The 17996-nt window shown below is 50.7% G+C and overlaps 1 protein-coding gene across 4 annotated transcripts in view; it reads right to left on the bottom strand.

Annotated features, from left to right (window-relative positions):
* Positions 1-7056, bottom strand: part of RILPL1 (Rab interacting lysosomal protein like 1) — a 62582-nt gene extending 55526 nt beyond the window's left edge. For 3 of the 4 annotated variants that reach the window (XM_010347662.3, XM_010347664.3, XM_010347665.3), the window contains exon 1: positions 6117-7056. In XM_010347662.3, coding sequence (XP_010345964.1) covers positions 6117-6425 — 309 coding nt within the window. In that variant the 5' untranslated portion in view covers positions 6426-7056. The remainder of the gene's footprint in view (positions 1-6116) is intronic. The other variant, XM_010347663.3, reaches the window with a different exon arrangement.
* Positions 7057-17996: the final 10940 nt, after the last annotated feature.

Here is a 17996-nt window from a genome sequence, read left to right as displayed (position 1 = left end):
GGAGCTATGAGCCAGGGAATGTGGAGTCCATAAGCTGGGGAAGGCAAAGAAACAGATCCTCCTCCACAGCCCCCCAAAGGAGTGGAGCCTTCCCGACATCTTGATTTAACTCAGTGAGATCCATTTCCGACTTCTGACCTCCAGAAATTTCTCCAGTGTTATCCATATTGGTATTACCCATATGCTTCTATAATACTGTATGACACAGTATCCATAATATTGAATTATCCAGTTCGATAAGACATTACATTTCTGGCCAGGCGTGGTGGGTCACACCTATGATCCCAGGACGCTGGGAGGCTGAGGCAGAAGAATGGCTTGAGCCCAGGAGTTTGTGACCAGCCTGGGCAACATGGCAAGACCTCATCTCTGCTAAAAATTAAAATAATAGCTGGGTATGATGGCACACTCCTGCAGTTCAGCTACTTGGGAGGCTGAGGTGGGAGGATCGCTTGAGCCCAGGAGGCCGAAGCAGCAGCGAACCATGGTCATGCCCAGTACTCCAGCCTGGGCAATGTCTCAAAAAAAAAAAAAAAAAAAAAAAAGCCGGGCGCGGTGGCTCAAGCCTGTAATCCCAGCACTTTGGGAGGCCAAGGCGGGTGGATCACAAGGTCGAGAGATCGAGACCAACCTGGTCAACATGGTGAAACCCCGTCTCTACTAAAAATACAAAAAATTGGCTGGGCATGGTGGCGCGTGCCTGTAATCCCAGCTACTCAGGAAGCTGAGGCAGGAGAATCGCCTGAACCCAGGAGGCGGAGGTTGCGGTGAGCCGAGATGGCGCCATTGCACTCCAGCCTGGGTAACAAGAGCAAAACTCCGTCTCAAAAAAAAAAAAAAAAAAAAAAAAAGAGAATACATTTCTGCTGTTTTGAGCCACTAAGTTTGTGTTAATTTGTTACAGCAGCCACAGGGGATGAATACAGACCTTCACCCTCAGTTCTTTTTTTCATTTCCCTCAATGAACTGAAGTCGATGCTGGGGATGCCAATTCTTGCCTCTGAGTTGACAACTCAGAATGTCATGCTGCCTCTATACCAGCTCAAAGCCTCTCCCAAGAGGTCAGCCCTGATCAATCATCTCCTTCACCGTCTTCCCTCAGCACCAAAAGTCTGCAAATCCCTCAGCCGAGCCCAGCACCTTCCTGACTCATCTCCCAGGCCTCTTCCTCACTCGCTCTGCCCCAGCCACACTGACTCTGTGTTCCTCAAACATGCCAAATGCATTCCAACCTCAGGATCTTCGCACCTGCCATGTCTTCTGCCTAGAATGCCTCTCCCCCAGATCAATCTGTGGCTGGCTCCTACCCTTCATTCAGGTCTCAACTCAGATGTCACCTCCTCAGAGAAGCCTTCCTGACTGCCCCACGTTAGACCACCACCCTAGCCAGTCTCTTTCATGTCTCCCAGTTTTCTTTCTTTTTCTTTTTTTTTTTTTTCTTTTTTGAGACGGAGTTTTGCTCTTGTTACCCAGGCTGGAGTGCAATGGCGCGATCTCGGCTCACCGCAACCACCGCCTCCTGGGTTCAGGCAATTCTCCTGCCTCAGCCTCCTGAGTAGCTGGGATTACAGGCACGCGCCACCATGCCCAGCTAATTTTTTGTATTTTTAGTAGAGACGGGGTTTCATCATGTTGACCAGGTTGGTCTCGATCTCTCGACCTTGTGATCCACCCGCCTCGGCCTCCCAAAGTGCTGGGATTACAGGCTTGAGCCACCACGCCCGGCCTCCCAGTTTTCTTTATGGCACTTATCATAAGCTGATTTTAGTTATGTTTTATTTTGTTTTGAGACAAAGTATCACTCTGTCACCCAGGCTGGAGTGCAGTGGCACAATCTTGGCTCCCTGCGACCTCAGCCTCCCGGGTTTAAGCGATTTTCCCGCCTCAGCCTCTTGAGTAGCTGGGACAATAGGCATGTGCTACCACGTCCGGCTAATTTTTGTATTTTTAGTAGAGACAGGGTTTCACCATGTTGGTCAGGCTGGTCTTGAACTCATAACCTTGTGATCCACCCACCTTAGTCTCCCAAAGTGCTGGGATTTCAGGCGTGAGCCACTGCACCCAGCTGAATTTTTATATTTTTAGTAGAGACAGAATTTCTCCATGTTGGCCAGGCTGGTCTCAAACTCCTAACTTCAAGTGATCCTGCTGCCTTGGCCTCCCAAACTGCTGGGATTACAGGCATGAACCACTGCACCTAGCTTGACTTTTTTTTTTTTTTTTTTTTAATCTATCTTGACTGAACACAGTGGCTCACGCCCGTAGTCCCAGCACTTCGGGAGGACAAGACAGGAGGACTGCTTGAGCCCAGGAGTTCAAGACTAGCCTGGGCAACATAGTGAGACCTTGTCTCTGAAGGAAAAAAAAATTACAGCATGCCTGTAATCTTAGCTAGTCAGGAGGCTGAGGCAGGAGGATCTCTTGAGCCCAGTTGATCAAGGCTACAGTAAGCCACGATGTCATCATTGCACTCTGGGCTGGATGATACAGTGAGACCCTAACTCAAAGATAAAAAAGGACAAAAAATGTCTATCTCCTCCTCATGCTAGAATTGCACCATCCCACGGAAAAGCCACTAGCCACACGTGGCTGTTGAGCATTTGGTATGTGGCTGGTCTGAGTGTAAGTGGGCAGCAGGGTTAAAAACACACCAGATTTCAAAGATGTAGTAAGAAAAAGAGTGCAAAATGGCAAAAGAGAAGTTTTTATACTGATTACACGTTGAAATGAAAAGATTTTAGATATACTGAGTCCTGTAAGATATATTAAAATTAACCTCACTTTTTTATTTTTTTATTCTACTCTTAGCAAAGATCTCATATGTTGTTGTTGGTTTTGAGACAGAGTCTCGCTCTGTTACCCAGGCTGGAATGTGGTGGTGCGATCTCCACTCACTGTAACCTCCGTCTCCCAGGTTCAAGCGATTCCCCTGCCTCAGCCTTCCGAATCGCTGGGATTATAGGCACGTGCCACCACACCCAGCTAGTTTTTCTGTTTTTAGTAGCAATGGGGTTTTGCCATGTTGGCCAGGCCGGTCTTGAATTCCTGATCTCAAGTGATCCGCCCGCCTTGGCCTCCCAAAGTGCTGGGATTACAGGTGTGAGCCACCACACCTGGCCGACCTCACTGTTTTTTATTAACATGGCAAAGCTACATCATATTTCTCTAGTTTAGCACTGCATCAAAAAGTCAGGCTCATCAGGGCCAAGGCCTCATCTGTCATGGTCATTACTATCTCCCCAGTGTCTAGAACAGTGCCTGGCACACAGCAGGCACTCAGTAAATATATTTGCTGAACAAGTGAATGAATAGCATAGTCTTGTGTGTTACGTTGTGTCAGCCCAGCCATTGCTTTCTAGAATCTATTTGTGTTTTCCCTTTCTTCCTCGTTACTCGCTTGCTGCCTGACATGAAATTTTGCTTTTCTCTGCAGAGCCATGGCACCGAGACGGGCACCGTGCTCACTACGGCCTGTCAAAAGGGTTGCAGACTGAGCAGCAAGACAGAACATGGCACATCTGTGGCCTGCGTCTGAGTAGTGGAAGTGAGTGAGTGGGTCTGTTGGGAGGAGCAGGGGGAAGACAGTATATGTGTTTTACTGGAGCCATAATTGCTGAAAGAGAGAGAGAGAGAGAGAAGGAAGAGGGAGAAAGGGGAAGGGAAAAGGGAAGAGAAAAAGAGGCAGACAGACTAAATCAGGACATGCCAAGAAGATTTTTGTGGAAATATCACCTTGAAGAGCCTTTGAGATGGCAAGAAAGAAAAAAAAAAAAAAAAATCATACGAGTCTCTCTCCATCCCAGGAATGTGAAGTAAAGGGGTCTGGGGTGGGAAAGAACTGCACCCTCAATTGAGGAGAGGCCATCCCCAGTGTAAGCGACCAAGCACTGGCCCTGGGCGCGCAGCGATCACTTCCCCACTGAACGTGTTCCAGAGGCAAATGCGGCTGCTGAGAATTCCATGTGACTTCAGGCCTGGTGGCCTCCAGTGGCTTCCAGGGTTGTCTCCAACCCCCGGCAACAGAACTAAAGAGCCCCAACGGGGGAACAGTATAGATGCCAGGACTTCTGTGTGATCTGGGCAAAGCCCCTTGGTCCCTGTTAATAACGAGAGGATTTCCAAGGTCTCTTGCCTCCTTGACCCTCTAGGAGCGATGGAGGCCTCTAGGGTAGGAGTAGAGGTGCTTAGGGTGGGGATGGTTTCCTAATATGAGCCTGTGAGCACCTCAATGAATGTCTCTCCTATAAAGAATTTTAGGCCGGGCGCGGTGGCTCAAGCCTGTCATCCCAGCACTTTGGGAGGCCGAGGCGGGTGGATCACAAGGTCAAGAGATCGAGACCATCCTGGTCAACACGGTGAAACCCCGTCTCTACTAAAAATACAAAAAATTAGCTGGACATGGTGGTGCGTGCCTGTAATGCCAGCTACTCAGGAGGCTGAGGCAGGAGAATTGCCTGAACCCAGGAGGCGGAGGTTGCGGTGAGCCGAGATGGCGCCATTGCACTCCAGCCTGGGTAACAAGAGCGAAACTCCGTCTCAAAAAAAAAAAAAAAAAAAAAAAAAGAATTTTAACACTTCGAAAGGCTTATAAAGAATTTTAATACTTGTAAAGCCCTTGCTATGGGCAGGTTCTGTCCTGAACACTTTCTACGTCTTTATATTAACTCCTTTAAACCTCATCACGATTCTACTAGGGGGTACTATTACTATCCCATTTTAGAACTGAGCAAATGGAAGCACAGGGATACCGGGCGATTTGCCCAAGGTCACACAGCCTGTAAGTGGTAGGGTTTGAAACCAGGCTGTCTAGCTCCAAAATCCCCGCTTCTAGGAATCTTGAATGAATTATAGGACACAGCATTTTCAGGCTCCCAGAGTGACCTTGGAAATGCTGGTCAACTCTCGGGAGCCGGAGTTTCCTTCCTGTCCCTAGGGCATAGGGACCCATGAGGACAAAGACAGTCAAACATGGCATAGTGCCGGTACCAGTGGATCTGCCCTCAGGTTAAGGATTCAGACCCAGCTTTGGCTATTTTCCTCCAAAACGCAGAGATCCATCGAAGCACACAATAGGGGATGCCCTGCTGCTGAGGTTCAGAGAAGCCAGTTGTATTTCCTGAGGCTGAACAGCAAGCTGGAGACTGCTCAGGCAGACTGATCACTCAAGGAAAGGTGTTTCCTCCCATTCTCAGTCTGAAGGGGCTGCCAAGAGCATCCCTGGCTGAGGTTAGGGCAGGAAACCACATGTCTTTCACTTCCTTTTCTCCAGGAACCTCCAGGCTGGACTCCAGGCCCAGTGGGGAGACCCTGATTCAGAGAGGCTCCTGTTCCCAGGGCAGAGGCTCAGCCTTAAAGCTGCCCCAAATCATCCCTTTCCCCCAATTCAAACAGGGTGGGGAGGAGACACAGGGCCTGGGTCTCTCTCACCACTAACTTGGGATAAATCCCTCCTCCCACTGTGACCTTCGGTTTCCTTATCTGTAAAATGAAGATAACCTCTACAGAGTCCTGTGAGGATTAAGGATAAAATCAAAGAGGAGAGAACACTCCCTGCCACAGGTTCATAAGCCAGGGGAGTCTCGGGAAGAAAGTTGCAAATGTGAACCCGGAGACTGGGGGTCAGGAAGCTCGGTGGGTGGAGGTCACATTCCCTTTGCTCTGGGGAGACTAGCGGTGGGGATGAAGAAGGGGGCCTGATGTCACATCTTCTTGGGTAACACAGGAGGGCAAGGGGCTTATTTCATGTCTGGAAAAAAATACTAAGGGAAGCACTTAGCTTATATGGTCCCATTTCATTCTTCTAAGGTGGGTCCTATTTTGATCACCATTTGACAGGTGAGGACGTAAGGCACAGAGGGGTTAAGTTACTTAACTTACCCAAAGTCACACAGCTATTAAACGGTAAAGGTGGGAATGAAACGAACCCCAGAGAACAGCTCTTAATCTCTCGGGTGGTATCTGCCAGCCACAGGGCCTCCCTCCCTCCCCACGTCGGGTCTCCTCTGGTCCGGTCCCTGAACACACACGCGTGCGCACCCACAGCTGCCCAAGGTGGAAGGGCCCTTGGGTCCCCGCGGGCCCACTGCCCGGACGGGAAGACCGAGGCCACCGCCCACCTTCTGGTGCTTGCGCTCCTTCTCGATGCGGTCCATCCTCTCCAGGCGCAGGCGGTCCAGCTCCAGGCGCAGCTCGTCCAGCTCGGGCGCGACGTGGTGGCGGCTGACCAGCACCTCCAGGATCTCCAGGACGCGCACGACCTTGGGCATGAGGCGCGCGATGGCCTCGCAGCCGTGCTGGTCGATGACCCGCTCGAACTCGTGGCCCACGAGCGACGCGATGTCGTACACGTCCATGACGGTCAGCTCCGCCACGTTCTTCTCCAGCGCCGACTCGGCCGCCAGCGCCGACCCCCGCTCCTCCTCCATGGCCGCCCTCCTGGCCTGTCCCCCGCCCCGCAAACTCGTGCAACTCCCAAACTTGCCGCTGTCGAGGGCCGCGCCGGCCGGGCCCAGCCTGGGCCGCGGGCGGGCACGCTCAGCGGCCGCGGGGGCGAGGGCGCAGCGGGCGGCGGGCGGCGGGCGCGGGCACGGGCGGCGGCGCGGGGTGCGCGGGGTGCGCGGGGCAGCGGTCTGGGCGCCAGGCTCGGCCGGGAGCTGCTCCCGAGTGGGCGGCGGCGGCGGCGGCGGCGGTGGCGGCGGCGGCGGCGGGGAGGGCGCGCGCGTGCGCAGGCCCGCGGCGCCTCCCAAGTTGAGATCCGAGTTGCGCTCAATGGAGCCGGGCCGGGCGCCCCGGAGCGGTGCTGGCCGGAGGGAAAGCCGCGCGCGGGGCCGGAGAGGAAGGGCGGCCCGCGGCTCCTCCGGGAAACTTTGGCGGTGGCTGCAAGGCCGGTGACCGCTCCACCCGCAGGGAGGCTGCGCGCCCCGCCCCGATCCCGGCCTCGCCAGGGGCGCGCCCGCCTTCCGCCGCCCGGGGGCGCCCCGGGGTCCCCCCCAGCGCCGACTCCGCGGCCTGCACCCCGGACCCCCCTCTCCAGCCGCGGAACCCGCGGCGCCACCCACCCGCGCCCCGGCCGCCCCTCCCCTGCCCCGCGCTGGCTCCTCCCCCCACCCGGCGGCCGGGAGCGGTCCAGGCCGCCCCGGGAGAGGGGGCCGGGGCGCTGGTCTCGCGGGACGATTCGCTGCTCTGGGGAGTGGCCCTGGCCTTGGAGAGGGATGGAGGGGTCACGAGGAGGTCCCCGGGCTGGGGCTCATCCCGGGAAGAAAACGGGGACTCCCCCACCCCCCACCGGGCCGCAGGCCCTCCCCACAGACCCGGCCACCGGGCCGACCTGCAGAGGCGCCCGGAGAGGGGCAGACGTGTTGAGGAGTGCTGGGTCCCGGGAGCCGCCGGGCGCCCCTCCCAGAGCCACATTCATCAGTGGCTCCTGGTGACATAAATGCCACTTCACAGTAGAGCGAAGCCCCCTTGGCATCCCAGCCACGAGTTTTTTTGTCCAAAGGCCCCGTCTTTTTGGGCTGGCCAAATTCACTTGTTCATCAGACCCCCCGCCCCACTCCCAGAAGAACCTTTCCTGACCCAGAACCCATCCGCCCTCCCGCCCCCCATGCAGGAGTTAAGGACCCCCCCCCCCGCAAACTCAGAGTCCCCTGCTTGCCCCTTCAAAATTGCTCTTAGCATGCTGAGTTTTCACCGTGTGGTTGCAGATACGTTTCCACCGTCTGACTGTTAGCTCCTCGAGGGAAGAAACCTAATGAATGCGCTTATACCCATAAACCCTACCCCAACCTGGCACCTCTAAAAGGTTTTTTATTTAATTTTTTTTTTTTTAGAGAGACACTATGGGTGTCTCTATTAATGGCTCATTATGTTGCCAAGGCTGGTCTTAAACTCCTAGACTCAAGTGATCCTCTTGCCTTGGCTTCCCCAAAGCACTGGGATTGCAGGCGTGAGCCACCGCGCCTGGCCCCAAATTGTAAAAGTTTAAAATGTATTGAATATTTGCTTTACATGTAGTTACAAAATATGCAGCGTTTACTATGTGCCAAGAATTATTCTAAGTGTTTTCCTAATAGGACCTCATTTAATCCCGACTCCATCGATTCCCAAAGTGTGGGGGTCCCCAGTACCCAAAGGGTCTCTGGGAGGTTGTCCCTTTCTCCAGCTGCGTGTCAGTGTCAGGCTGGATTCTCTTCATATGCTCAACACAAAACGGTGGATTGCAGCTGACAGCGCAGAAGCAGAGTTGAGGCCCCAGCTCCCGTCTAATGAGCAAGACGCTAGACTTGAAAAAGCATAACCCAGTACCATAGTTGGCAAGATTTATTTTTTTTAATTTTGGAGCATAGGGTGATTTTTTTATTAAAAAATAGGCCGGGCGCGGTGGCTCAAGCCTGTAATCCCAGCACTTTGGGAGGCCGAGGCGGGTGGATCACGAGGTCGAGAGATCGAGACCATCCTGGTCAACATGGTGAAACCCCGTCTCTACTAAAAGTGCAAAAAAAAAATTAGCTGGGCATGGTGGCACGTGCCTGTAATCCCAGCTACTCAGGAGGCTGAGGCAGGAGAATTGCCTGAGGCGGGAGGCGGAGGTTGTGGTGAGCCGAGATCGCGCCATTGCACTCCAGCCTGGGTAACGAGAGCGAAACTCCGTCTCAAAAAAAAAAAAAAAAAAAAAAAAAAAAAAAAAAAAAAAATACATATGGACCCAGTGCAACGGCTCGTGCCTGTAATCCTAGCACTTTGGGAGGGTGAGCTAGGAGGATTTATTGAGCTCAGGAGTTCTAGACCAGCCTGATTAATATAGTAAGAACCCTCTCCTTAAAAAAAAAAAAAAAAAAAAAAAAAAGTTAAGGCCCGGTGAGGTGGCTCATGCCTGTAATCCCAACATTTTGGGAGGCCGAGGTGGGAGGATTTCTTGAGCTCAGGAGTTCGAGACCAGCCTGGCCAACATGGTGATATCCCAACTCTACTAAAAATACAATAATTAGCTGGGTGTGGTGGCTGGCACCTATAGTGCCAGCTACTCAGGAGGCTGAGATACAAGAATTGCTTGAAACCTGGAGGTGGAGGTTGCAGTAAGTTGAGATCATACCACTGCACTCTAGCCTGCGTGACAGAGTGAGACTGCTCAAAAATAAAAAATTAGCCAGCTGTGGTGGCAAGAACCTGTGTCCTGTGTATTCAGGAAGACAAAGTGGGAGGATCCCTTGAGCCTGGGAGGCAGAGGTTGCAGTGAATTGAAATCACACCACTATGCTCCAACCTGGGTGACAGAGCGAAACTCTGTCTCAGAAAAATAAAATAAGAATAAATTAAATATATATAGGCCTGGCACAGTGACACATGTTTGAAATCCTAGCAATTTGGGAGGCCAGGGCTGGAGTATCACTTGAGCCCAGGATTTCCAGACCAGCCTGGGCAGCATGATAAAACCCTGCCTCCAAAGAAAAAAAAAAAAAAAAAGGCCAGCTGCAGTGGCTTAAGCCTGTACTCCCAGAACCTTGGGAAACCTTATCTCTACTACAAAATAAATAAATAAATAAATAGCCAGGTGTGGTGGCAGGCACCTGTAATCTCAGGTACTGAGGAGGCTGAGGCAGGAGGATCACTTGAACCTAGGTGGCAGAGGTTGCAGTAGCTGAGATCATGCTAATGCACTCCAGCCTGAGTGACACAGTAAGACCGTATTTTATTTTTTTTATTTTTATTTTTATTTTTTTGAGACGGAGTTTCGCTCTTGTTACCCAGGCTGGAGTGCAATGGCGCGATCTCGGCTCACCGCAACCCCCGCCTCCTGGGTTCAGGCAATTCTCCTGCCTCAGCCTCCTGAGTAGCTGGGATTACAGGCACGTGCCACCATGACCAGCTAATTTTTTGTATTTTTAGTAGAGACGGGGTTTCACCATGTTGACCAGGATGGTCTCGATCTCTCGACCTCGTGATCCACCCGCCTCGGCCTCCCAAAGTGCTGGGATTACAGGCTTGAGCCACCGCGCCCGGCAAGACCGTATTTTAAAAACGACAACAACAACAAAAAAAAACCCATATGTTAGCCAGCATGGTGGCAATGAGGAAACTGAGGCACAGAGAGATTAAAAATCTCGCCCAAGCTGAAGTTCCAGTTACTTCAGCAGGAGGATCCCTTGAGTTCAGGAGTTTGAGTCTAGCCTGGGCAATGTAGGAAGATTGCCTCTAAAAAAATAAAAAGTTAAAAAAAATTTATGTTAACATGTAATGTGTTTACTCTTTTTTGATTAGTATTTTTAAAGCATCAGTTTACATTTTTCTCTTTCTTTCTTTCCTTTTTTTTTTTTTTTTTTTTTTTGGTTTAGAGTCAGGGTATCATTCTGTTGCCCAGGCTGGAGTGAAGTGGTACAATCATAGCTCACTGCAGCCTCAAACTCCTGGACTCAAGCAATCCTCCCACTTCAGCCTTCTGAGTAGCTGGGATTATAAATTTCCATTTACAGTAGATATGAGCAGATAAAATTCACCTAACAAAAGCTCTTTCAAGGCAGGGCATGGTGGTGTGAGCCTGTAATCCCAGCACTTTGGAAGGCCAAGGTGGGCAGATCAACTCAGGTTGGGAGTTTGAGACCAGCCTGGCCAACATGGTGAAACCTCCGTCTCTACTAAAAATATAAAAATCAGCTTGACGTGTGGTGTGTGCCTGTAATCCCAGCTACTAGGGAGGCTGAGGCATGAGAATCGCTTGAACTCAGGAGGCAGAGGTTGCAGTGAGCTGAGAGCATGCTGCTTCACTCCAGCCTGGGCAACAGAGTGAGACTGTCTCAAAAAATATGTATATATTTCTCTCTCTCTCTCTCTCTCTCTCTGTGTGTGTGTGTGTGTGTGTGTGTGTGTGTGTGTGTGTGTGTATAAAAAGGTTCAGAGACCAAAAAGTTTGAGAACTTAGCCTTATGACATCCTAAGAGGTAAATTTTATTATTTTACAAGTGAGGAAACTGAGGCACAAAGGGATTAAAAAGCTCACCCAAGGCCAGGCAGCTGGTGAAGTTAAATTCAGGGTCAGATCTGTGCAGTCTGGCCTCAGGTCTGTGCTGTAGCTTTCTCATCCTTGTTCCTTACACATGCTAAGCACTCTAAACCTTCTGGATTCTCCCAACAACCCAGATGAAGCTGACATATTTTTGTGGTCCCCTTTCTTTTCTCTTTTTTTTTTTTTTTTTTTTTTTTTTTGAGACAAGGTCTCACTCTGTCACCCAGGCTGGAGTGCAGTGGCACAATCTCAGCTTCCTTCAATCTCTGCCTCCTGGGTTCAAGTGATTCTTCTGCTTCAGCCTCCAGAGTAGCTGGGACTACAGGCACCCAGAACCATGCCTAGCTAATTTTTGTATGTTTAGTAGAGATAGGGTTTCACCATGTTGGCCAGGCTGGTCTTGAACTCTTGATCTCGGGTGATCTGTCCACCTCAGCCTCCCAAAGTGCTGGGATTATAGGCGTGCCCAGCCAAGTGCTGTCCCCTTTCGTTTATTTATTTATTTACTATTATTTTGAGATGGAGTTTCACTCTGTTGCCCAAGCTGGAGTGCAGTGGCATAATCTCAGCTCACTGCAACCTCTGCCTCCTGGGTTCAAGCAATTCTCCTGCCTCAGACTCCCAAGTGGCTAGGACTATAGGTGCACGCCACCTCACCCAGCTAATTTCTTTTGTATTTTAGTAGAGACGGGTTTTCATCGTGTTGTGCAGGCTGGTCTCGAACTGCTGAGCTCAGGCAGTCCACCCGCTTTGGTCTCCCAAAGTGCTAGGATTACAGACATGAGCCACCGTGCCCGAACTGCCCCTTTCTAAGTTAAAGAAGACAAGGAGGCAGGGAAACATGGACTAATTTCCTGTAGCTACTGTAACAAATTGCCACGAACTTGGTGAACCCAGGAGGTGGAGGTTGCGGTGAGTGGAGATCACGCCATTGCACTCCAGCCTGGGTAACAAGAGCGAAACTCCGTCTCAAAAAAAAAAAAAAAAAAAAAATTTGCTGGGCATGGTGGCATGTGCCTGTAGTCCCAGTTACTTGGTGGGCTGAGGCAGGAGGATCGCTTGAACCTGGGAGGTCGAAACTGCAGTGAGCCATGATCCTTCCACTGCACTCAAGCCTGGGAGACAAAGGGAGACCCCGTCTCAAAAAAAAAAGTTTCAGATTAGCCAGGTGTGCTGGTGTTCACCTGTAGTCCTAGCTACTTGGGAGGCTGAGGGGGGAGGACTCCTTGAGCCTGGGAGGTCGAGGCTGTAGTAAGCCATGATCACACCATTGCCCTCCAGCCTGGGCCACAGAGTGAGATGCTGTACCAAACAAACAAACAAACAACAACAACAACAAAACCCCACAAAACCAGAAACATGTTCTCTCACAGTTCTGGAGTCCAGAAGTCCGAAATCAAAGCATCAGAACTACAACACTCTCTCCGAAGGCTTCTGGGGGGACCCTTCCTTGCCTCTTCCAGCTTCTGGTGGCTCCAGGTGTTTCCTGGCTGTGGCCACATGGCTCAAATCTCTGCCTCTTTTCTTTCTTTCTCTTTTTTTTTTTCTCTCTCTCTCTCTCGCTCTCGCTCTCTCGCTCTCTCTCTTTCTTTCGGACAGAGTTTTGCTCTTGTTGCCCAGGCTAGAGTACAGTGACTCAACCTCAGCTCACCGGAACCTCCACCTCCCGGCTTCAAGCAATTCTCCTGCCTCAGCCTCCTAAGTAGCTGGGATTACAGGCATGTGCCACCATGCCCAGCTAATTTTGTATTTTTAGTAGAGACGGGGTTTCTCCATGTTGGTCAGGCTGGTCTCGAACTCCCAACCTCAGGTGATCCACCTGCCTCAGTCTCCCAAAGTGCTGGGATTACAGGCATGAGTCACCACTCCCAGCCTGTTTTTTTTTTTTTTTCTTCTTTTCTTTTTGTTTTTGAGACAGGGCCTCGCTCTGTCGCTCAGGCTGGAGTGCAATTGTGCTGTCTCAGCTCACTGCAGCCTTGAACTCCTAGGTTCAAGTGACTCTCTTGCTTCAACTTCCAAGTAGCTGGGACTACATGCACATGCCACCACACCCGGCTAATTTTTGTATTTGTGTGGAGATGGATTCTTGTCGTGTGGCCCAGACTTCTGCCTGCTTTCACATTTCCTTTGGTCTGTGCGTCTTCTCTCTCTGTGTCACATCTAAGGAAACATGTCAGTGGATTTAGGGCCCACTCAGATAATCCAAGATGATACCTCATCTAGAGCTCCTTAATTTAATCGCATCTAAAAAGAGCCTTTTTTTCCCCCAGACGAAGTCTCACTCTGTCGCCCAAGCTGGAGTGCAGTGGTGCAATCTTGGCTCACTGCAACCTCCACCTTCCAGGTTCAAGTGACTCTCCTGCCTTAGCATCCTGAGTAGTTGGAATTACAGGCACGAACCACCACACCCAGCTAATTTTTTGTTTTAGTAGACGCAGGGTTTCACCATGTTGGCCGGGCTGGTCTCGAACTGATCTCAAGTGATCTGCCCACCTCGGCCTCCCAAAGTGCTAGGATTACAGGCGTGAGCCACCGCACCCAGCCTAAAGACCCGTTTTTCAAATGAGGTCACAGTCACCGGTTCTAGGAGTTATGACAAGGATGTATCCATTTTTTTGGCTGGGGTAGGGGTTCACCATTCAATCCACTGCAGAAAGTTTAGTCAAAATCTCCTACAGAAGGATTGTCCCAGAAGGTAAGTAATTTGTCCCACAGCTGGAAGGGATAAAGCTGGGAGTTGAAGCTAGCGTGTGCCCAGGGTGAATGAAAGAATACATAGTAAATGCTAAATTGGGCAACTTTGCCCTCAAGGCAGCAAAGATGTATTGAGAGTATGCTGGAAGGGGGAACAAAGATTAGGCAGCAACAGGGCAACTTGGCAGCCTATGCCTTAGGGGCGGGCAGGAAAGGGATGGGAGGGTGCGAGAGATGGAAATTACTTTAAGGAGGGAAAGGGGAGGCAGGAGTCTAAGGTGCCTCCTTGGTGATCTGAGTGCTTAGAAGAATGGTGACAAAGTAGGGAGGGAGGGCAGCTGAGCCGAGTGGATAAGCCCACAGCCACCCCTCTATCTTTTCTTTTCTTTTTGGAGCCAGCTCTTGTTCTGTCTCCCAGGCTGGAGTGCAGTGGTGCAATCATAGCTCACTGCAGCCTCCACCTCTTGGACTCCAGCAATCCTCCCACCTCAGGCTCTCCAGCAGCTGGGAGGACAGGCATGCACCACCATGCCCAGCTAATTTTCTTTTTGTAGAGATGGGGTCTCACTCTGTTGCTCGGGCTGGTCTCTCCTGCGCTCAAGCCATTTTCCTACCTCGGCCTCCTGAAGCATGGGGATTACAGACGTGAGCCACTGCACAGGGTCAGTTATTACTGGCGAAATTTGGAGGAGGTATCCTGGCTGGGTGTAGATATAAATGGCCAGCTGACAGCTGGAAACGTGGAACTGGTCTTCAGAACTAAAGAAGCTGTGATTCGACCTACATTGACTTCATTCATATAGTAAACATTTAGCTCATTTTTTTTTTTTTTTTTTTTTTTTGAGATGGAGTTTCGATCTTGTTACCCAGGCTGGAATGCAATGGTGCGATCTTGGCTCACCGCAACCTCCGCCTCCTGGGTTCAAGCAATTCTCCTGCCTCAGCCTCCCAAGTAGCTGGGATTATAGGCATGCACCACCTTGCCCAGCTAATTTTGCATTTTTAGTAGAGACGGGGTTTCACCATGTTGACTAGGATGGTGTTGATCTCTTGACCTCGTGATCCACCTGCCTCGGCCTCCCAAAGTGCTGGGATTATAGGCGTGAACCACTGCGCCCATCCCTATTGAGCTCATTAAAAAAAAACACACACACGGCCGGGCGTGGTGGCTCAAGCCTGTAATCCCAGCACTTTGGGAGGCCGAGGCGGGTGGATCATGAGGTCAAGAGATTGAGACCATCCTGGTCAACATGGTGAAACCCCGTCTCAACCAAAAATACAAAAAGTTAGCTGGGCATGGTGGCGCGTGCCTGTAATCCCAGCTACTCAAGAGGCTGAGGCAGGAGAATTGCCTGAGCCCAGGAGGCGGAGGTTGCGGTGAGCTGAGATTGCGCCATTGCACTCCAGCCTGGGTAACAAGAGTGAAACTCCTTCTCAAAAAAAAAAAAAAAAAGAAAAAGAAAAAAAACACACACACACACAAACACACACAAAAACGAGGTATCACTCTGTCACCCAGGCTGGAGTGCAGTAGCACCTTCTCGGCTCGCTGTAAACACCACCTCCCATGCTCAGGCGATCCTCTCATCTCAGCCTCTCAAGTTATTGGGACCATAGGCACGCACTACCATACCTGGATAATTTTTTTTTTTTTTTTTTTGGTATTTTTAGTAGAGATGGGGTTTCACTATGCTGGCCAGGTTGGTCTTGAACTCCGGGGCTCAAGTGATCCACCCAACTTGGCCTCCCAAAGTGCTGGGATTATAGGCATGAGCCACCAAGCCAGGCCATTATTTAGCTCTTAATACATGACAGGTAGGGCTGGACTCAATGGCTCATTTCTTTAATCTTAGCACTTTGGGAGGCTGAGGTGGGAGGATCACTTGAGAAATTCAAGACCACTCTCAGGAACACAGTAAGACCTTGTCTCTACTAAAAATTAAAAAAAAAATTAGCTGGGCATGGTGGGACGTGCCTGTAGTCCTAGCTGCATGGGAGGCTGAGGTGGGAGAATTGCTCAAGCCCAGGAAGTTGAGGCTGCAGTGAACCACGACTGAGTCACGGCATTCCAGTCTGGACAATAGAGCGAGACCCTGTTTCAAAAAAACAGAAACAGAAAAATACAGGCCAGGTAGTATGCTAAACCTGTAGAATCTGGCTATAAACCAGAGAGACAGGATTACTGCTTTCCTGGGAAATAGACAGTGAACAAATACAACAATAAAAAAAACTAATTTCTGACAGAGCAAGAGCGGGTTAAGAAAGGAGAGGAGAATTAAGAAATGAGCATGTCATGAAAGCAAGGGGAACCAGCCAGCATTCTTCAACTGCAGCAGCACCAGACACAGTGTATTTTCAACTACAGATAATTTGTTTTTTGTTTTTTTTTTTTTTTTTGAGACGGAGTTTCACTCTTGTTACCCAGGCCGGAGTGCAATGGCGCGATCTCGGCTCACCGCAACCTCCGCCTCCTGGGTTCAGGCAATTCTCCTGCCTCAGCCTCCTATTTTGTTTGTTTGTTTTTTCCTGTGTGTGTGTGTGTGTGTGTGTGTGTGTGTGTGTGTGTTGTGTTTTGTTTTGTTTTGTTTTGTTTTTTTGAGACAGAGTCTTGCTGAAATGCCCAGGCTGGAGTGCAATGGTGCAATCTCGGCTTACTGTAACCTCTTCTTCCTGGGTTCAAGTGATTCTCCTGCCTCAGCCTCCCAAGTAGCTGGGACCACAGGCACGCCCCATCACACCCAGCTGATCTTTGTATTTTTAGTAGAGATGGGGTTTTATCATATTGGCCAGGCTGGTCTTGAACTCCTGACCTCACATGATGCATTCCCCCCTTGGCCTCCCAAAGTGTTGAGATTATAGATGTGAACTACCTCGCCTGGCTAATTTTTTTTTTTTTTTTTTTTTTTTTTATAGAGACAGGGTCTCACTATGTTGCCCAGGCGAATCTCGAAGTCCTGGCCTTAAGCAGCCCTCCTGTCTTGGCCTCCCAAAGTACGAACACGAGCCGCCACGCCTGGCTGACAAATACATTATTTTTATATGCGTAGGCCAAAGCATATAAGACAATGCTGGACAGTCTCCATTTGCCCCTCACTCTCCCTCCCTCACCCTCTGCTCTGTGCCCCAGGAAGCTGACTTACATGCCCAGGTTAGCAGCCTCCTTTCCTGGCTGGCTTCAGCTGGCAATGCCCACTAGAAAGTCTCATTAGGAGACTGGGGAGTTGGAGGAGAGGGCAATGGGAGTGTTAATTCCCCAGGTCTCTGCCATAGGTCACTGTGGGCTGGCTGCCTTCATCCTCCAACCCAGTGAGGGTCCCCACTCTTCTCTCTGTCTCAGGCTCTGTCCCTTCAGTCCCAGGGCAGTAACAGCTCGCTGATGTTGCTCCCTTTAAGGTATCGCACCACTCCTTTTGACTCCCCTACATTCTCCCACACCTCCGTACAGAGGCCCAGCGGTATGTGGGAGCTGGCTTGCGTTGTGAAAGCCTCTTGTTTGCAACCTTACCCAGCTCTGCATTGAAAGAGTTGGAAAGTCCTGGAGGTTTTCAAACCATGGTGATTGGCAAGTGCTACAAACACAGACCCCCCCTCTCCACTTTGCTAGTTTACCAGCACACTACCGAAAAGGTTTCTCTATTAAATTCTTTGCAAATTGTCTTTTTTTTTTTTTTTTTGAGACAGGGTTTCTCTCTTGTTGCCCAGGCTGGAGTGCAATGGTGCAATCTCGGCTCACTGCAACCTCCGCCTCTTGGGTTCAAGTGAGTCTCCTGCCTCAGCCTCCCAAGTAGCTGGGATTGTAGGCACATACCACCACACCCGGCTAATTGTTGTATTTGTAGTAGAGACGGGGTTTCTCCATGTTGGTCAGACTGGTCTTGAACTCCTGACCTCAGGTGATCTGCCTGCCTCCGAAAGTGCTGGGATTACAGGCATGAGCCACTGCGCCTGGCCACAAATCATCTCGTTTTTTGTGTGTTTTTTTTTTGTTGTTGTTGTTTTTGAGATGGAGTTTTGCTCTTGTTACCCAGGCTGGAGTGCAATGGCGCGATCTGGGCTCACCGCAACCTCTGCCTCCTGGGTTCAGGCAATTCTGCTGCCTCAGCCTCCTGAGTAGCTGGGATTACAGGGACATGCCACCATGCCCAGCTAATTTTTTTGTATTTTTAGTAGAGACGGGGTTTCACCATGTTGACCAGGATGGTCTCGATCTCTTGACCTCGTGATCCACCCGCCTCGGCCTCCCAAAGTGCTGGGATTACAGGCTTGAGCCACCGCGCCCGACCTAAATCGTCTCATTTTGAAT

The sequence above is a fragment of the Saimiri boliviensis genome, chromosome 7 (genome assembly GCF_048565385.1).
Source record: "Saimiri boliviensis isolate mSaiBol1 chromosome 7, mSaiBol1.pri, whole genome shotgun sequence".
NCBI lineage: Eukaryota > Metazoa > Chordata > Mammalia > Primates > Cebidae > Saimiri > Saimiri boliviensis.
Note: the sequence above shows the minus strand (reverse complement) of the source record. Positions and strands in the feature narration are given on the sequence as shown.